General features: G+C 50.0%; 6 protein-coding genes across 6 annotated transcripts, besides 2 other annotated features; 4 read left to right on the top strand and 2 right to left on the bottom strand.

Annotated features, from left to right (window-relative positions):
* Nucleotides 1-383: 383 nt before the first annotated feature.
* Nucleotides 384-429: a repeat region.
* A 914-nt stretch (nt 430-1343) lies between these two features.
* Nucleotides 1344-3251, top strand: FPSE_04366 (uncharacterized protein; the record flags this gene model as incomplete). The annotated part of the gene is made up of 3 exons (XM_009257484.1): nt 1344-1656; nt 1720-2015; nt 2073-3251. The coding sequence occupies 3 exons, from the start codon at nt 1344-1346 to the stop codon at nt 3249-3251; spliced, it is 1788 nt and encodes a 595-aa protein (XP_009255759.1).
* Nucleotides 3252-3706: 455 nt separating this feature from the next.
* On the bottom strand, nt 3707-4582 carry FPSE_04365 (uncharacterized protein; the record flags this gene model as incomplete). Its single annotated transcript, XM_009257483.1, has 3 exons — nt 3707-4195; nt 4250-4321; nt 4376-4582. The coding sequence occupies 3 exons, from the start codon at nt 4580-4582 to the stop codon at nt 3707-3709; spliced, it is 768 nt and encodes a 255-aa protein (XP_009255758.1).
* A 724-nt stretch (nt 4583-5306) lies between these two features.
* Nucleotides 5307-5332: a microsatellite.
* A 1610-nt stretch (nt 5333-6942) lies between these two features.
* On the top strand, nt 6943-8182 carry FPSE_04364 (uncharacterized protein; the record flags this gene model as incomplete). The annotated part of the gene is made up of 2 exons (XM_009257482.1): nt 6943-7360; nt 7410-8182. The coding sequence occupies 2 exons, from the start codon at nt 6943-6945 to the stop codon at nt 8180-8182; spliced, it is 1191 nt and encodes a 396-aa protein (XP_009255757.1).
* A 3188-nt stretch (nt 8183-11370) lies between these two features.
* On the top strand, nt 11371-16532 carry FPSE_04363 (uncharacterized protein; the record flags this gene model as incomplete). Its single annotated transcript, XM_009257481.1, has 3 exons — nt 11371-13528; nt 13580-14993; nt 15044-16532. The coding sequence occupies 3 exons, from the start codon at nt 11371-11373 to the stop codon at nt 16530-16532; spliced, it is 5061 nt and encodes a 1686-aa protein (XP_009255756.1).
* An 813-nt stretch (nt 16533-17345) lies between these two features.
* FPSE_04362 (uncharacterized protein) lies at nt 17346-19479 on the top strand (the record flags this gene model as incomplete). The annotated part of the gene is made up of 2 exons (XM_009257480.1): nt 17346-17660; nt 17725-19479. The coding sequence occupies 2 exons, from the start codon at nt 17346-17348 to the stop codon at nt 19477-19479; spliced, it is 2070 nt and encodes a 689-aa protein (XP_009255755.1).
* Nucleotides 19480-19768: 289 nt separating this feature from the next.
* Nucleotides 19769-20011, bottom strand: FPSE_04361 (uncharacterized protein; the record flags this gene model as incomplete). The annotated part of the gene is made up of 1 exon (XM_009257479.1): nt 19769-20011. One exon carries the CDS (start codon nt 20009-20011, stop codon nt 19769-19771), a length of 243 nt encoding a protein of 80 aa, XP_009255754.1.
* Nucleotides 20012-20314: the final 303 nt, after the last annotated feature.

Below are 20314 nucleotides of genomic sequence, written 5' to 3'. Positions count from 1 at the left end.
ACACCGAGATTTTATAGTCGTAGTAGTTAGACACCGTCATTAAGAAAAAAACGGATACACGATGCAGAGCAAAGGCCTAACAACTAACATCACCTTTTTGGTTTTACTATACCCCCCCAGCTGCAGTCTTGACAGCCCGGCCTACATTCAGTAGTGGAGTTCTAAAGAGGAAGAAAGCAAAAAGCTGGAGCTGCTGGAGCCCGTTTTGCTGTAGGTACCGGCCCAAGCAGGCGGGATCTGGCGTGAGAGAGATGGCGGTCTCAAGGATTGGGGATAAACATGTATGTACATACATACACGTACAGCAAGCAGTACAGTTACCGTCGTCAAGACTGCATGGCATGTTGATGTAACCCACCCACGTATTCGTTTCGTCAACCTTGTTTCTGTCTCTTTGTCATTTTTTTTTTCTTTCTTTTTTTCTTTCTTGTGCGTCTGGTTGAGTTGTTGTCGTCGATGAGGCCAGCCAGCAGAAGAGACAAGGTCTTGCTTGACTTTACTTAACCTGACCTGACCCAAACATACATCTCAACAGTTGAGAGAGAGCTGAGTACATGTACCAACTTTTCATCATCAACAATGTCTCTCTTTTGATGTGTGTTGCATTGCAGTCGAACGGTTCTTCTCGCCCCAGCAGCAGCTAAAACAGACACGCGGACGCATGGGCTAGCTGCCGGGAAGAAGGGGGTGTCTCACCCAAAACAAAAAAGGAGAGAGAGAGAGAGTAGCTCATTGGCTTTAGTCTCGACTGTTTACTTCGTTATTCACCAAAGTAGAAAAGAAACGTGCCACTTTGACCTCTTGAACAGTGTTCGGTGCGGCTTCTAAAAGGGTACGTACCGCCCGGGGAAACTCATAGTCTGCCCCCGGGGACCGTGAGCCGAACTGGACTTGAAGCTTCGACGTCAACGAAAAGAAACGAGTCCACTCCTAGCTTGGTCTTGGGGTATGAGAAACATTGATCGTGCGAGGTACAAGAGACGAAATTAGTCAGTCAGCTTGAACCATGAAGACCATACTTTTGGGTCATTTATTTTTGTACCTCGTGGGTCGACAGGTCATCCTTTCTGTCACCCACCACCAAGGTTAGTTAGAGCTTTCCAAAGCTTCACAACTCCATCACCAAATCTAGACGACCTTCTGATGTTCAATTGCAGATCGTCAATTCCCAATTCCCCTCTTTTTGCTTCCCACCGTCTTGGGTTTCCTCTCTGCATATCTTCGGCAAATAGAGCCGGTGAACCTGTCGTAGCATCCCAGCACCATCGAACCTCTTGCGTTACCTCGAGAGCTTCGGATTGGTCTTTGTGTCTGATTACCCCGGTCACCCCCCAACGTTCGTCATGTCGCCGTTCCTCCGCTGCATCGCCCGTCGGCGCCATGCTACTGCCGCTACCTCCGCCAGCATCCTCCGGTCTGCTGCTACCTCCAGAATGCTCTCCACGCTTCCCCGTTTACCGCTCTTCGAGGCGGTTTCTAAACATGACCCCGACTCAAAGGTCGTCGTCCATTCTATCTCCGGTCGAACCTTTAAGTATGGAGAGCTTCTAGGCGATGTGAGTCGCGCAAGGGGTCGCATCGCTGAAGCTGCTGGTCGGCAGGATCTCAATGGCGAGCGCATTGCGTTCCTTGTTGAGAATAGCTATGACTACGTAGGTGAGCTCACAACGTGACCCTGCGTTTTGCGATAGCAATATTGATAGACATTTTTTTATGTAGTGACGCTCCTGGCTGCAATGGCTGCGCGTTCCATCGCTGTGCCTCTATCTCCTGCATTCCCTGCGCCGGAACTACAATATATTCTTAACCAGAGCGAAGCTTCATTGCTGGTCTCTTCTCCGAAATTCGCATCAAAAGCTGAAGAGGTTCTTGCGACGGAGCTAAACACCAAGCCGGCGCATCTTGAACTCCAAAAGCATCAAGGTGGGGGTAATCATGAAAAGGTTGAGCTAGGTGATGCCGATCCTGGTGAAGCTGGCATGATGCTCTATACTTCAGGCACAACCAACAAACCAGTAAGTCAATGCTCGGAGTAGTCGCAATGCTTGCATACATGCTGAAGCTCCTCTTAGAAAGGAGTCCTACTGCCACAAGCTGTCTTGACAGCCCAGTCTCGTTCCCTCACTGAAGCCTGGAACTACTCACCCTCTGATCATCTCCTCCATGTCCTTCCACTTCACCACATCCATGGCACGGTGAATGCCATTCTCACACCTCTGCTTGCCGGCTCGACGATTGAATTCATGTTCCCCTTTAACGCCGATGCCGTCTGGAAGCGCTTCTCATCACCCTTCCTATCCAACGACGCATCTACACCAAAAGAGAAAATCACCTTTTTCACAGTCGTACCCACCGTGTACAGCAAACTCCTGTCTTCACACAAGAGTCTCCCCCCCGATATGCAAGAAGCTTCTCGCAAAGCGATCTCTCCAGAGAACATGCGCCTTTCGATCTCTGGCTCCGCCGCTCTCCCAACCCCTATTAAGACTGCTTGGAAGGATCTCAGCCATGGCAACGTTCTCCTCGAGCGTTATGGCATGACCGAGGTTGGTATGGCGTTGAGCTGTGGACTTGACTTTTCCGATCGTGTAGATGCCAGTGTTGGCTGGCCATTACCATCTGTCGAAGCTCGTCTGGTCGATGTCGACACTAATGATGTGATAAAAGAGGGAGATGAAGTTGATGCGCAGGGTCGTGAACGCTCTGGAGAAATCCAGCTTCGTGGACCAACCATCTTCCGCGAGTACTGGCGCAACCCATCAGCAACGGCGAGCGAGTTCGTCGAGGGCGAAGACGGTAAGGGGAAGTGGTTCAAGACAGGCGATGTTGCAGTCCGCCGACCAGTGCCCTCTGCCAATGCTGCCCAGTCCTGGAACCATGGCCCCCTTTACTTCATCCAAGGCCGCAAGTCCGCCGATATCATCAAGACAGGCGGCGAAAAGGTGAGCGCTCTAGAAGTCGAGCGTGAACTCTTGTCTTTGCCTCAAGTCTCCGAGGCGGCTGTCGTGGCTGTGCCCAGTGGGCAATGGGGTCACAAGGTCGGTGCTGTACTGGTTCTAGATACCGACGTTGTCAAGAAGTGGTCTGCGCTCGATATGCGCCGAGCTCTCAAGGGGCGCCTTGCAGGTTACAAGATTCCCCAGGTGATGAGGCTCGTCGATCAAATCCCCCGAAATGCCATGGGCAAGATCAACAAGAAACAGTTGGTCAAGGCCATCTTTCCTGACGACATAAGCGGCGACGAAAGCTAGAGGATATGTAAAGAAAAGGTCTGCAAACTGCGTAGGCACTGTATAATATCATCATGTATCGAAAGATTTGGAAAATTAATAGCATTGGGTTTTAAGCTATCAGAAATTTGTGTGAAGCTACCAGGTTTCGCTGATAAGAGTACAAATCTATTTTTCTCCCTCCTCTGGTAGCTGGCTTCATACTTTGTGATGCCACCAGGGAAACAGCCCCTCCTGAGCAACGCCGGTAAAATATTGAACCAAATGAAATCAAGGATACGCTGTGGCCATTCCGGAAATATCCATGCCATGGTCCAAGCCGGTAGCTACCTTGCCCTGCCGCTTCATCATCAACCAGTCGTCGACCTTTTGCGAATCGTCGAGTGAGCGGCGTCAAGTTCAGAAACGTGAAATGGTCATTATCGGATATCGTGCTAAATCAACGTCGTGCCCTCGCGTAAATAGGCCGCACGCTCTTAAACGACGTGCTTGGCCTTGGCTCTCGTGCTACCAGAGTGAGCACTGTCGGTGTGACCAGAAAACTCAACTTGCTCGGAAGCGGGCAGCTCGAGGACCTCCTTGAAGCGGCGTCCGATAGACAGGAGAATCTCCTTACCCTTCTCCCCGCTACGGCCCTTACCGCCGGCGACGTCACCTTCACCTCGGCCCGGAATGCTCTTTCCTATGGTGCGAGTCCAGACGCCGATACGGAAGAATGCCTTACGGACGTTGACAACAACACCCATAACTTCGCCATCATCTTCGTTCTCAAGAGTCTCGCCAATAGCGCCCATCATCACCTGGAGCCACAGACGATCGATATCGATGTTGCGCTTGTCCTTATACTGGTAAGACCACTTGCCACCATGCTTGTTCTGGGGATCCTCCCACTCAGGGCGAACACCTTCCTTGAAAAGGTGGTAGTCGGACTTGAGGGAGAGTTCGGAAACGGGTGCGACGTTGTTCTGAATATGTTAGAATTTTGTTGGGGGGAAACCAAGTTTTGGTTCTGGACTCACATAGACGCCCCAAAACTCTTCAACAGAGTCGAACGTGATAACCTCCTTGAGGAGATCGTTCCAGTTGTCGCCCTGCAATCGATGTTAGTATCTGAAAAATTGCTGTAAGAGTGTGGTATTTCGCACCTTTCCGCTCGGGGGCTTGGTGAACCAAAGAGTCCACTTGTTCTGGAGAGGGTGCTTGACGTTGAAGTTGTCCTTGTCATGGAAGACAGTAACAGGCTTGTCATCCTTGACGTCGGAAGAGTCTTCCTTGCCAGCGGGGTCGACGGGGATGGTGGTGAGGTCGACCTGCTCGTCCATCTTGGGGGCTTCTGTTGCGACGGCAGCCATCGTGTTGTGTGGTTTCTCGTCGAGCGATGTGCAAGATGAAGGGTTTCGCGGATGAAAGATCGCGGGGCAGATTTAGAGGAATGATAGCGGAGGCAAAGACAGAGGCAAGCGGTGCGGAAGTGGGGCGAGGAGGAACTTGGAGCAATTCCTTCCTTTTGTTAAAAATTGTTGGCAACTTTGCACCAGGCAAGAGTCGCAAAGTTTTAAGTAGGAGTGATAGGGAAAGAGTCTAAAAAGTGACGTTTGACACGGAAGGTGCGTAGAGGATTTGTGTCGCGAGGCGCAAGTCAAAAATTATTAGGTGGTGACCTAAACTGGTAAAAGCAGTTCAGTTCCTTCCCAAGAGGGCTATTGATGCCTTGAGGTGTCTTGTTTATGCCTAGAATTTGAGGCTACATTCTCTTTCCCATTTAGACCTGTTACTATCTCTAAACGTTTCAGACAAGCGACACTCGTTGAAGCTCCTTATCGACCAGGTATTTGCATCAATTCAACAAGGGTCAGTAACATATATTAATTGAGGCTGAAGTCGAAAGTTGAAACTCCATGGTTTCAACATGAGGTTCACGTGCCAAGAAAGATCCTCTTTGTCTCCCATCTGAACCGTACGTCTGGGATTTGGTGTCATTTCCTTGCATATCCATTCTTTGATATTTGCCAAGCAAGGGACAGAGAACAGACCAGGAACACAAGGGATCTTCCTTCTTCCTTCCACCTGATTTCTTTTACTTTGCTTTGCTTTACTTTACTCAGTCAGGCTTCTGATACCCGCAACCACCAACAAGCGAAGATGGAATATCCACAAACAGTTACAAACCTGACTCCGTCAACTAGCGTCAATCGGGCTTCGATAGACTAACTACAGAATTCAATGCAACTCAGCTGCATATGACGCAGTATTGTCAGTCACGCGGATATCCGATTCGATTCGGACGTATAGCACAACGGAGTACAGCTTTTTTTTTTTTTTTGCTTCTCGGGAGTGAGCCCACGTCAGGTCAGGTTGTGAATTTGAAGTTCACCAATGCCAAGGTGTGCTGTGCTCATTTGCATGCGCTGTCATATAATTATCCAAGTCATCACTCGCTACAACTTCATGGACCCCATCTACTACTCCACTTACAACCTGTTAAACATGCTTCTTCGTTTCTTGAGTCGTTCATGCCTCACACCATTTCCCATGCAGGTTGGGATCTAGACAGACATTCTTCAAGCGCCAGCACATCTACAACCAACACCAATTACAATCTGGCTAAATCAAGGGACAAAGGAAAAAAGACACAATCAGAAACCCAACTTGGACAAACGGTAAAAGGCGGTTTCACAAAATTCCTTTCGTCCAGTCAGCTGCTTCCTCCTGACCAACTTGTGCCAACTTGAGCATTTGCTGCGTCACTTCTCCCTTGAAATGAGGTGTCCAAGCCTCCGATTAAGCCTCAAACCATCACCCAAATTCACCACTCACCATTCAAGAGCAGGCTTAGTCTACCAGGGGCGGGATTTAACGTGAACTTTACTTACCTCTATTGGTTGTTTGTAAACATCACTCGTCCCACAAAGTGAATGACAACTGGTGTGCACCCGCTTCGTCACGTTTTCTACACCACGATCCTGCCCCGATGATCATCAACGTCCCCACACTAGCTCCTCATGCACGAGCTTCAGGCACTGGTTAACCACTCTGGAATGAGAGAACGTCTCACACCCTCACGATCTTCTAGTCTAGGTCTCTTGTAAGCCCCTCATTCAAGAGCCATCATCCGAGACCTGCACGATCAGCTGTGGGTTGACCAGGGTGGGCATGCCGATGCTTTTCGTCTCTCCTCATGTCGACCTAACCAATGTACCGTATTCTCCATATATAGACCAAGTTATAATAAGCCCATCTCCCGGCGAGACAAAGAAGCTTCCCTCCCAGGCACACCACCTTGAACTACCTCTTTGTTACCTATACCAATAGCTTTCTCAAGTCTAGTACCACATTACCTATTCATCATGGAGCCCGAGACTCGAGCCACTTCCTTTGATAAGGATGCCCACAAGACAAAGGACAATGCCCCCAAGGGCAAGACCAGAAGCAATTCTCTCTTCACCATTAGCTCTGGCTTCACCTTCTTTGCTGCCCTTCCCGGAGGATCCAATTCATCGTCTTTCAGGGCGTCCTCTTTCCGATAAATACCCCCAACACCAACTCTTGTTCGGTTGCCTGTTTTCTGTCCCTCGTTTATACCCAGTCCTTTTGTTTAATTGTTTTATATCTTTTCTTATACGCTGAATCTGCCGGCTCAGCTGCATTTAACGACAAACCGCCTATTTGATACGACGCACTTGCTCTTCCGTGTTTGATGTCTCACGCCAGAATGGAGGAGTTACGATCTTACAAGCCCACCCGCCGGGGTCTTGACTTTAAACAACTCAATCAAGACTTTCCCGACGAACGGTACGAATTATTCCTTAACAACCTCACTGTCGAAGTTTTTGTTCTTGCCCAGATGGCCTTCCTTCCTGGTGGTAAAACTGGGCCAATCCGGATGTCTCCCTGGTTGATAGAGTATCCGGAGGAATTTCTCAAACACGTCGAGCTTGTGGCTCATCCGGATCCCCGCTCAGGGAAATGGGAGAGGCTTCTCCGCAACGGAGACGAGAGAGTCAACCTGATTGTTGCCATCATCTTCAAAATCCTTGACCAGAAGATCTTTTCGCCACTGCTATTTGGAGCTGAACCGAAGCATATGGAGACGCTCAAGAATTCTGATACCGAGCTCATCAATGCAGAAGGTGTGTAAATCCGCAACTTTCAGTGAGCGTCATGCTGACATTGACCAAGGATTCGAACGCAGTGCTGTTTTCTCACACACCTCCAGAGCGTGGCTCCGAAAGAAAAATGGAATGCCTCCTTTCTTTTGGCAGGAGGTTGACAAGCTGTGCACTCAGACTTTGACCATGTTACTTCCTCTCCACGAGTACGTGAAAAAAACTGCTATCTCCAAGCCCGTCACAACAACACAACTATACCAGTCACTGCATGATATTTTTGCATATGCAGGTTGGATTAGTGTGTGTATACGCATGTCACCAGCTGTCGTCTCAATCGACTGGAATATCCCTGGGGAGCCATTCTCGATTGAACCCATCAACAACGCTCACGAGGCATACGAAGCTTCAAAGGAAACAGCCAAGGCACACGAAGCCTCAATGGAGAGAGCCAGGCAGTACCAAATGCTTGCCGCGAGACCGGGCAGCTCCAAACCCCTGCCTAGACAAGTCGAGTCTGCTCCCAGGGTCAAGATCACAGTGACGCCGAAAATGGTTCGTCACAAGCCTCTCCCAAAAGCGGTACGCGCCAGGGGCGTCACCTCTTACACGATAATGAAGCCCTCTGTTGTATTTTACGAAGGATTCAAGCTTGAGCAGGATGAGCAGAAATCATACATGAGTCTCCCGGACTACATCCAGAGGCTCCGAGACCGCAACTGCGTTCCACAGAATACTGCCATAGCCATCATGATGGTTGCATTTACTTGGGCGTTGGTTTCGTATACCACCTCGGGTCAACAAGCATGGCATATGGTGCAGCAATGGTTGCAGTCGCTACGATAGGATGGGGCCATGTCATAGGAAGTCTCCGGGAGGACAGTGGGACCTCGAGAGGTGATGGTCATGGGTGGGTGGGGGTTGTTTCCTTGTTTCTCAACCGACTGGTTAATATAGAGATTGGGTAATGAAGTTTCGGTAGTTGTAAGGAGTTTATTGTGATGGCTTAGTTATTTGCATCGAATGATACAATATTCTTCACAATAACGCACCATTTTTCATTGTGATATAATTCTGCTCCTGCATCGGCCCTACTACGGGGATCCAACATCAGCTTGTAGAATGGTAGACTTATCAGAAAGCTTGCGGTAAATGCTGAAAACTTGGAAAGAAAAGAACGTAGATCTAATCAAGAACATCCTAGATTAACATACTGCTTCCATTTCTTTTTATCACAGTAGTGAAGTTTTGGATGTTCAAAGGTGACTCTGCAGGGTAGGTTCAGTCCACCCCGCCCATGTTTGGATTTGATATTCCCAATACGTGACCGACACAGCAACAGCGAATCATCGCCAAAAGCTGATCGGCTTCCGTAGCTCAGTTGGTTAGAGCGTCGTACTAATACTTCAATCTGAATATTCAGTGATGCGAAGGTCTCAGGTTCAAGCCCTGGCGGGAGCAATGTCTCTCATTGCCCATCAGTTTACTTTTTGGTGATCTCGACAGTTTTAATGAGTCAATATTATCTTTTTGTTGCAGGGTATGATGCATGGCTGGTGTGATTGAATGCTGATGAGGGATTTGTTACTGTATCATGACCAGAGTCAGGAAATGGAACATGGGATTGGCGAAAAGGCGGGTCTGATCTTGAAGATCAGATAAGATTAGTAGGATTAGTGCACATCATGACACCATCTGAATGTACGTAACCCGTCCAAGACCCTCAGCGATGTAAATTCCCCTCATTAAAGTTGCACACCGATGTCTCTTGTCTCTAAGATCAGTCGATCCAGTGTCTATGGCGCTGGAAGGAGCACAGCCATAACAGCTCCAAGGCTTCCTTGATACAAACGTCAAACTCATGTCCCAAATCGAGCTTCAAGATGGACAAAGGTATCCCACTCATAAAGCTGGGATCTCTCACTCAACTTTAACGTGCGTCATGAAGACATATCCAACATACGCATCATGAATGGAACCAGGGCTTGTGGATGTCACCAGGCCATACGTTAATGGTCTTTTTACTTATGAGTGGATTGTAAAGAGATGGTCCCTGATCATCAAGTAGCGACGCATGAGTGGTCCAGGCCTCGTCTTGTTCGCCTATTCTGGAAAATGACGTTGAGAACTGCTCGCTTACTCTCGACTGACTCGAGTGTAATTAACACCCGGTAGAATGGAGAGCACCTCAGGCCAAGATTAAGTTATCCGACACGTCCGATCGGATCTCCCTGTTGTGTTGTTGGCATGTTTAATTGCAAATATATCATTCAGCTATTCGAACCTCACACGGCAGTATTGACCAATTCCCTTTTCACAAACTAAATACCCAGTATCGCTAGACTGTTGTTCCCGTTTCTAAGATTAGAAAAGTCTTAATGTGCTGGCTAGAAATATTGAGCTTACTCGAGAATGTGGCTGCTTACTACACTTTCACAATCGACAAATCAGTCACCATGGAAAGCCTATCGTATTTCCATAATCACAAGCGGACTGATGATTGCAGCCATGCATATCAAAACTAAAACATAACCAACCACCAAGCTTCCAGGGATAACACCAACATTGTAATGAAACACTCGAGAGACAATGACCGGAGAATACGAGAAATCCACGAGGTGCCTTGCAGAAGCAATCACGATTCCCATCAATCAATTACTAGGAACGGGTAACGACGTGCAGTAGTCAACTGCCGCGTGGCTTTGATCGAGAGAGGTTGGGTATTGTATTTGCGAGGATTAGCTTGTGCTACTATACCCAGGTAGGTACTCGATAATATGCAAGACTAGACAATTTGCCAGATGAGGAAGTACAAACTATAGAAGGGGGTTGAGATTGTGCTGTAATTGTAAAAAGTAGTTGAATAATGTCTTTCATAATCCGTATTAGCTGATGCTACAGATACAGCTTACAGCAAGACAAAGTTTAATCGGGCCATCCCGTCCACCCGCACGCCAACGGCCTTTGATGTGTTTCAATTTGTTAAGGGACCAAACTTGTTCGGGAGCTACCGATCTAGCTATAAGTTTATCAACGTTAATTGGTATATGCAATTGAGAATCAACTGCGGTCTATTTCGATGGTGATTGATACTCGTTGTGAGTAAAATAGTATCAACAATAAATTACCAACAAAAAGAACAATAGCCTTAGTCTTCGTCTTCAGCCTCCCGTTAAAGTGTCTTGCTTTCTCCGGATCCGTCCCGTGTCTCCCGTTGCCAGCCACCCGTCTTTTTAAGAGCTTCAAGGGTGAGAGACAAGGTGACACCCCGCCCCCAGCCATCCCCCAGCCTCAACTCGACGAGGTAAAAACTGTAAGCAGCGAGATATATCAAGTTTTATATCCTTGCTAGCTGATTCAATTACCCCTATATCACTTTTCTGATGTGACTTTGCTCGGTGCAAAGTGTAATATGGGGAGATATCAACCCCGAAGCTCACAACGTCGAGGCTGGGAACCAAAGAGGAGCATGGATTAAAGTGAAAGCTTAGCTTCCAGGATGTAAATAGCTCTTTAACGAGTTTAGAGGCTCATAATCCCTGCCCTGCCGCGGCAAGGCCAGCCAAGGCAGATGATGCCAGTTCCCAGCTTTTGAGCTGCGTTATCGTTCGTATCGGCCCATGAATGAAACCTCTTAACCTTCGTCTCCCAATGCTCTGATCTGGTCCCTGTAGACCGCAAGAAAAACTCTTCTTCTAAACTCTTCACCTCCAATTCTGCACAGCATTAGAACTACTAGTCCGGCGGCTTGCAGGAGCCCTAGAACCAAGTAAAGGGACCCGCTAAGCTACTGACTGGGCTGGGCTGCCATTCCATCGGCTAGCGCCTAATCGGTTCCCAAGCTTCGCTTCGTTCGCTTCCCAAAAGCCTGAACAAGGCCAAGGTCAAGGTCAAGGTCTCACTTTTATCTTTTTACCCGCCTCCAAACGTGCGATCCAACGCTTGAAATCCATCGTCTTTTGCCTCCAACGTGTTGGCCCAATCACACCGCTCGTTGTTTCTTCCAGCCCGTCAGCCTCAAGATCGAATCAGAAATGTCTACACCATACTGGGGCCAGTTGCCCGGACCAAAGGTCGCCCAGGGCCATAGCCGCCGCAGGTCTGAGTCGGACAACTATACCTATAATGCTGACCGTAGATCTTCGCTCGAAGCTGCCCCAGTTCGCAAATCGAATCCGAACCGTGCTTCTTCACAAACTCAGGGCACTGAAGCTCTTTCTGAATCTACCTTTAGTCCTTATGATTCTCCTACCACTCCTGGTTTCGCTCCTCAAGGTCTAGCTCCCAGACCATCTTCATACCGCCGAGACATCACTGCTGGAGAGTCTTCAAAACCGCGCTACAACACCCGACAGCAGCAGCAGCAGCAAGACTACGACGACGAGCCATTGTCGCCTGCTCAAGACGCTCCTCGCGGCCCTCCTGTGAACTATCGCCATCCGTACGGTAACGGCGGTCCTTCTAATACCCACACCGCTCCCGATCCTAACCCACAAGACGACGATATGGAAGATGACCAGTACCAGCGCTCCTCCCAGAGGACTGGAGGTCAAAGATATGACCAAGGCCAAGATGATTTCTCAAGACGAGGTTCGAGCGCCAGCGCATACGATCAATTGCCTAGGAGAACAACAGGCGGGTCATCAAAACGTCAAAAAGCGTACGCAGACGACCGATCACCCCTCCAAAGGCTAGAGTTGACGCTCGATAGTATGACCAAGGAGGAAAAGCGCGCCCGAGTAGAAGCCGCCGAAAAACGCGCCAGAGCAAGACAACAGGCCATGAAAGCTGGAAAGCAACCCGCAAGCGGCCCGCAAGTGCAGCAGTCGCAAGAACGAAAACCCTCCATCACATATAGCGAGAGGCGTCCGTCAGGAGGCGGAGCCTTCTTTTCAGCTGGACAGCCTTCAGCGCACCGAGATGCTTCCCAAAACTACTCCAGAGAAGCACCAAGAGAGGCTCAAAGAGATACACAACGCGATGTTCCACAAGACACCTACCAAGACATTCCACCGCAGAATGCGCCCAGAGAAGAGACTGCTTCTCCATTTGTGTACCAGGAGCTACCTCCTCAAGTCACTGTACAAAGAGGCCATTCGCATCGCCGTCGCAGTTCTGTTGCGCAACGGCCAGCAGATGACATGACTTTTGCATCAGGCGCATTGCGACAGCCAGAAGAAGTTGAGCCTGCGCCCATGCGCATGGAACCTCAACCTGCCGTTCCCAGAACAGTTGAGCCAGCCTCTGGCATTCCCCAGCGCAACCTGAGTTTCCGCGAACGAGCGGCTCGAGATAACGCACAGCTTCCTGAACGGTCTGCGCCAATGCCGATGCCAATGCCACAGACCCAACCAGTTCAGCCTCCTGCGCAAAGCAGTGGATTCTCTCTGACCAGAAGTGGCAGCAACAAGCTCAGGAAACCACCTCCACCTGAACTTAACTATCCTCGCAGGGTCATGTCCGAAAGGCGCGCTCCTGCTGGACCCCCCATTTCAAAATACTGCCACCAGTTTGATGATGATTATTATTATGACGACCAAGATGACCTACTTCCCGCTCGACAGATTCCCCAAGAACTCCCTACCCGACAGAACACCCGAGAGGTTACTCAAGAACTTAATGACCGCTTTACCAGGGACAAGGAGCTTCCTCCCAACCCTCCACAGACCACAGATGCGCCGATTGAATTCATACCGACCCGTCAACAGATGCCTATGCCTGGCGATAACCAAGGCATCAAGAGACGCGTTACTGACCCTGCCCCTAGGGTTCAGTATGCTGATGAGGATGAGTTCATCCCGCCTCCCCAACGCACCAAGTCCATTGGCACCAGACTGCTTGGCAGAAAGGACGATGATGGATTCCAGGCTCAGAACCAGGCAGCTGTCCTCAGGAAAGCCGACCGGGCAGACAGCTTTTCTTCTGAAAGCTCCGAAGGACACCACGTTTCAAACATGGTATTCAAGCGCCCAGAAGAGATGGTCCCTGGTGATGGCCTTTACCTCCCACCTCAATGGCTAGATGAGTGGAGGAAGGGAACCGTTGGTACCTTGTCTGGAAGCTACTTGGATATTCAAGATGGTCCCGTTGCTGAGTCAGACGCGCACCAGGCTTGGTGGGAGCAGGATAAGAGGAAGAGCTTCTCCGCGCCACGAAACGCCGAGGCTTTCGATGGCGAGTATGATGAGCAGAGTAAGTTTACAGATCCTACAGTTGAATCTAACGGTGCTAACCCGACTTTAGCCCCTACTCGCTTCAAGCCTCCGCTTTTCATGAAGTGCGGTCCGCTTTTGAGATATTGTGGAATCAAGCGCGAGAAGGTCCCCAACAGAGCTGGTAACCTGGCCGAACGAGAAATGTGGCGTGGCAGCATTATGATTGTCACTCAGGATTCTGACTCTTCATATGACATCGCACCCACTCTGCGACTCTTTGTTCAGAGTCTCGACCTGCTGCCAGCACCTCCCCACAGCATCAAAGGAGACCTGTCTCCTGAGTTCATCGACCCCATCGCTGGCCACCCCAAGGTGGGCCGTAGAGGAGAAACCCTCTATGTGCGCCCTGTGGAGCATCTAGAGGAGTCAAAGGACCTTTCTCGGGACGAGACTGACGCAGGACTCTTTGAGCAAACCATCACCCCGCTTGAGCTTCCCGGCCCCGATGGCCCAGCTGATCTGCCCGGCTCATTTGCTAACCGCAGAAAGCGGGCAGGCGCTGATGGCGAGAAGGTCCAGAAGTACAAGGACATCAGAGGCTTCAGACTCCATGCTGAGCGTGGATGCACTTTCTGGCGCTTCAACATCGAGGTTGAGTTGCGCGAGGGACAGCAGCAGCGCATTGCATACCGTATCAACCGTGGCCCCGCCACAGGTTTCTGGGTCCCTGCCAAGGGTGAGACGATGAACATGATGTTCCACAGCTGTAACGGCTTCAGCTCGAGTGTGAAGCCTGATGAGCTTAGCGGACCCGACCCTATGTGGCGTGATGTGTTGAACAACCACCAATCTCGACCTTTCCATCTTATGATTGGAGGTGGTGACCAGATCTACAACGACTGTGTGTCAAAGGAATGCAGCCTTTTCAAGGAGTGGCTCAACATCCGCAACCCTATCCACAAGCACACTGCCGCTCTCACCCCTGAGATGCAAAATGAGCTGGAAACCTTTTACCTCGAGAGATACTGCATGTGGTTCTCTCAAGGCCTGTTTGGTCTCGCCAACTCACAGATTCCCATGGTCAACATGTGGGATGACCATGATATCTTTGACGGATATGGTTCGTATCCTCACCACGACATGAAGTCCCCAATCATGAGTGGTCTGGGTGCTGTCGCGCACAAGTACTATATGCTGTTCCAGCACCAGTCTATTATGACTGAGCTGGAAAACACCGAGCCAAGCTGGATTCTTGGTAACGAGCCCGGCCCATACATTAATGAGCTTGGTCGCAGTCTGTTCTTGTCTGTTGGTTCAAAGGTCGGACTTCTCGCTGTTGATTGCCGTACAGAAAGGACGGAGCATGATGTTGTCTCTGATAAGTCGTGGGAGAAGATCATGAACCGTCTCTACGCTGAGGTCCGCCGTGGCCAGGTTGAGCATCTGCTGGTGCTCTTGGGTATTCCTATTGCCTACCCCAGATTGGTCTGGTTGGAGAATATGTAAGTGATTTATGATGGCATTGATAAGCACGAGACTGACTTGTTTTTAGCCTGACATCCAGACTCATGGACCCCGTCAAGGCACTTGGACGCACCGGTGTCTTGGGCAAGGCCCTCAACAACATCGATGGCGGTGTTGAAGTCTTGGATGATCTCAACGACCACTGGACTGCCAAGAGCCACAAGCAGGAGCGATCTGTCGTGATCGAAGACTTGCAAGATCTTGCCATTGACAAGTCTCTTCGAGTCACCATTCTCAGTGGTGACGTTCACCTTGCTGCTGTTGGACAATTTTACTCCAACCCCAAGCTTGGACTTGCTAAGCACAAGGACCCGCGATACATGCCCAACATTATCTCATCAGCCATCGCCAACACACCACCCCCTGATCTGATGGCCGATGTGCTGAACAAGAGGAACAAGGTGCACCACTTTGACAAGCAAACTGACGAAGACATGATTCCCCTCTTCCAGCAGGGAGTTGATGGCAAGCCAAGAAACAACAAGCATCTCCTCCCTCACCGAAACTGGTGTGCCATCCGTGAGTGGCAGCCAGGTACCACGCCACCACCTACACCCCCTGGGTCTGATGGAAGAAGCTCAAGCCCTCCTCCTAAGGGTGGCCTTCTCCGAAGGTTGTCCCTCTCCAGGAGCAAGTCTACGTCTTCCGATACTCGACCCGACTTTAGCAGAGAGACTGTCCGCGGTGGATCCCGACCCCCCGTTACGCGAGGGGGTGGTGGTCTGTTCCGTAGCTTGTCACGACGCAACTCGACAAGTTCCGAACGTCCTCCTGCAGCCAAGCTTCAGCGATCCATGTCTGTTGACCAAGCCCCTGAAGGCAAAAAATCAGGATTCTTCGGCTTCATTCGACGACCTAGTCAGCGTCGTGCTGCTGATGATGGTGGCATGAACGGCGAATGGGACGACCCTTACTATGATGATCCGGACTACTACGAGGAGCCTCTGTCTCCTCGCCGTGGAGATCCTGGCCCTTCGGGCATGCGAGGAGGTGCCGCATATGATGAGTACACCGAGGGTGACGACTCTTACTTTATGGCGGCCCGACCACTCCAGCGAGCCCAGACTGTTGGATCGCGAGCCATGTCACACTCGCGAGAGGCCGTGGGCCCCATGGCGCCCATGCCTCGTCCTGGAGACTTTTATAGGACGCCTACTGGCCTTTCAACAAAGCAAAAGAAGCAGGCAGACAAGTATAGCGTCGATCTCGAGGGTGGACTAGATATCACCCTGAATGTCGAGATCAACCCCAAGGACCCTGCCGGTATCACCAAGCCATACCGGCTTTTGGTACCAAAGCTCTTTTATGACTATGAAAATGAGAACGAGAATGACGCGGGAGTCGTTCCAGAGCAGGACCCAGAGATGGCCCAGGCTGGAACTGCAGAAGCTCCTGAACCAACTGGATTCAAGAGACTTCTCAGCTTCCGCAAGAAGGCGAAGAACCGTCCTCCACCAGAGGATGACGATTATAGTGAAGACGACGATGATGACATTGATGTTTATCGTGTAAGATAAGTCTAAGAAGGACTATCTACTACGTGTTTTTGGATTTTTCTACATATGACTTGATTATATGCCCATTGGCATTCGGATGGAGTTTTGGAGATATTTACGGATAGAGATGATTGATCTCTTTTGGGGACAAATCTAGCTTTTAGTACATACGGCCGTCTCAAAAGCAGGCGTGTATAATTTTGGTTCAGAATATGAATGAAACATGAGCGTTTGTCTCTTTGATACTCTTCACCTTCACCATGATCTGATGAATGAAAGCCAAGAATGTATATCGGCAGAGTTTCCGTTCTCTTGCCCCTGAAACGATGTAGTTTATCGCCGCTAAAACCCCTGAATAGCGGGGAGCATTCAGCGCTAATCCCGCTCCAATCCGACCCCCGGAATTCCATCCTGCAGGCGCGGGAGGGTTCTAAGAAAAAAGGTTGGCGAATCATGTTGGAGCACCAGCTCCAAGCAGCTACGTATGTATTTGTTTCTTTGTGAGGAGATGACAAGTTCAACTTCAACACGCTCTTTTTTCTGTAAATCTTTCACCTTTTTAGTGACATTGTGCGACATTAAACACGAGAATACGGCGAATTTATCGATACGGACCCGATATTCAAAAGTGCACGGGACGAGACTAGTCTTATTGACTGAAACATCGTCATTCGCTTCAACATCAAGGGGTCTCCTTGTCCCTTGAACCTGTCGATCAGCGCAGGCCACATCGACGACGAGCAAACAACCATATTCTAAACAAAGCACGATACGACAGAAACATACGCTACGAAATCAGCCTCTTGTTTGCGCATTCTAGGGCATGGCGCCATCATGTCGCGCCCATATCAGTATCGTACCAGTTCCAAGATCCCAAGGAACCTTCAATCAATAGGCCATGTGTTATCAGTCAACGCGCAGCATGCGGCGCACCAGCTAAGAATATGGGCCGCCGGTCCTGGAAAGCGCATGGCTTTAAGAACGTGCGAACGGGTTATGCGACGGTTACAGCGAAATTTGACTTCGAGACGGTTGTTAAGCTTTCCTCACATGCTGGTACTGTTCTGGCTCGTGGTACTGCTGTATGGAGAGAGATGGGTGTTTAATAGTAAAGTCGCAAGTTGCGACTGGGATCATTGGGAGAAATGGGTATGTTTGGCTCTCAAGAACATGTGCTTTGAGACACAATGGGACAGAGACTGACGATATACAGCCGAAAGATGCGAAACCTCACCACCTCGTCTTCGTCGCCGATCCTCAAATCATCGATCCTCACTCCTACCCCGGCCGTCCATGGCCTCTCAACCCTCTGACAGTTCTCATAACCGATAATTACCTACGACGAGGCTACCGAGCGATGCAGAGCCGTCTACACCCCGACAGTTTATTCTTCCTGGGCGACTTATTCGACGGCGGTCGCGAGTGGAAGACGCGAGAGGGTAAATTCGTCGATCCGAAATGGGGGCGGGGTCGTTCTAAAGATGAAAAGAAGCTGGTCGAGTCGTGGCACAATACATACGGCGAAGACTTTTGGTTGCACGAGTACGAGAGATTCGGAGACATCTTCTTTAAGCACTTCAACGACGGAGGCGAAGTACCTGGGTCCTGGCAGCGTGGACGAAAACTGGTGGCCAGTCTACCCGGAAACCACGACTTGGGCTTTGGTGCGCAGGTCCAAACTTCTGTTCGAGATCGATTCGAGGCCTTCTTTGGTGATGTTAACCGCGTCGACGTCATCGGAAACCACACCATTGTGTCAGTTGATTCAGTCTCTTTGAGTGCTGATACCTCAGAGTACAAGAATAAGCACGATCTGAAGCCCATCTTTGGTCCTGTGAATGAGTTTTTGGACGGCGTCAAGACATTGAAGCGAAAAGCAGTCGAGGAAGAGCTGCGCCATTACTACGACCTCAAGGGAGGTCTACGATACCCCCATAATGTCGAGGAGTTGGACAGGTCGAAGCCAACGTGGGGCAAGAGTGCTGAAGCAGACAAGGGCGATGGTCCTGAGTTTCCTACAATTCTTCTTACGCATGTTCCATTATACCGAGCCCCTGGAACACCCTGCGGACCTCAACGAGAGCACTGGCCGCCGACGACACCCCCCAAGGGCCAGAAGGAGCCTGTTTTTCCAGACAATCGAAACGCCCTTAGCATTGTCGGGGGATATCAATACCAGAATGTTCTCAACGAGCTTGACTCGATCAAGTTGGTCAAGAGCATAGGAAACATCAAGCATGTCTTTTCAGGCGACGATCACGATTACTGCGAGGTTGTGCACTCCGACGCCAAGGAGAACGTCCGCGAAATCACCGTCAAGAGTATGAGCATGGCCATGGGTGTGCCTACGCCTGGTTTTCTCATGGTCAGCATGTTTAACCCTGTTGATTCCAAGGGTAAACCACTACCTGGATCACCAGAGCAGACGATTCAGACGCACATGTGTCTTTTGCCTAACCAAATCCACACGTATATGGAGTATATAGTTTTCGGCGTGGCAACTCTCGTCCTTCTAGTCGTCCGCGCAGCACTTGTTCCCGCACTCTCACTCACCCCTTTCGCCCTCGAACCCGAGAAACATTCATCTTCCAGTGTTCTACCCGTATACAAGGACAAGATGGACCCTCCCGAAGCTTCAACCTACCGCAATACGACATCCTCCGGCACTTCAGCACACCATTTCCCCTCGCGCGCAGCACCGCGCCACGGGAGGAGCGCATCCCCCGTTCAGACATCAGGCCGATGGCAGGCTCGGCGCGGCGGACGAAACGATAAGCGCTGGGGCTGGGGGTCTGCAGGCGGGCCGCGTATCCACCTCGACGACAATCTTTATACCACAGGCGTTCAGGATAAACGTATCGGTGGTAAGAAAGCTCTTGGGGTGGTTGGTCGAGAGTTATGGACCACGGCGTGGCGTGTGGTTTGGATGGTGCTGTTGTTTTTTGCATATCTTGCATGGAAGGGATAGACTATACTATATCCGCTGAAGGAAGCATGCGTAGCGATGTGCTATTGTATATAGTAGTCTTACAGTATATTACGTCGACAGGGGAGGATTTATTTCTCTTGGGGAAAAGCCGTGCTTGATAGCTGGATTGTTGATGCTCACACAGAGCAGGTTTTTATATGTATCAAAAAGAATAAAAGTAATAATTCCGACAAAGCATATCAACACAGTGACCATGGCCTCAAAGTCTGCAGTCTCCTATTTCCCATTTCCCATTTCTCATCGTCCCAATGCCCTCGCCTCAGCTCCCTCACCGTCTCCTCGAAACACCCATCCTGTCCTCCCTAGCCCTCCTCAAATCATCATCCCTCTCCCTCTCCTGCAGCGCCTGATGCACGCCCTCCATATCCGCCTGGCTCTGCTGAGCAGCCGCCACAGCCGCAGCTCTTCGGGCCTGCTGCGCTGCGACAAGGGCCTCGCGGGCGCGTCGGTCTTCGTAGGACGCGACGTCTTCTGAGGTGATGTGCAGTGTTGTTGCGGGACGTCTGAGCATTTTGTTTCTGTTTCTTTGGTATGTGATTGAGTGCTTTGGGGCTTGAGGGTGGACAAAGAGCTTTTGTTGTGATGACAAAAGTTTTGGTGTAAGAAATACTGCGCGGGTTTTTTAGGATGAGGTGACGAGAGTTCAAGGTGGTTAGGATTTGGTGATATGTGAAAAGTCTTGCTTTGTCTGTTTCTTTCGTCTCTTGTGTTGTAAATGATGTTGAAATGTGCTACAAGTGAGATGTAAACATGTGGTGGAGTTAAGCATGATTTAGTGGTCATGTTGATTGGTTTAGCGATGTATCCCCTGCCA

Source organism: Fusarium pseudograminearum, chromosome 1 (assembly GCF_000303195.2).
Source record: "Fusarium pseudograminearum CS3096 chromosome 1, whole genome shotgun sequence".
Classification (NCBI taxonomy): Eukaryota; Fungi; Ascomycota; class Sordariomycetes; order Hypocreales; family Nectriaceae; genus Fusarium; species Fusarium pseudograminearum.
The sequence above is the reverse complement of the archived record's forward strand: the minus strand, read 5'-3'. Positions and strand labels throughout refer to the sequence as shown.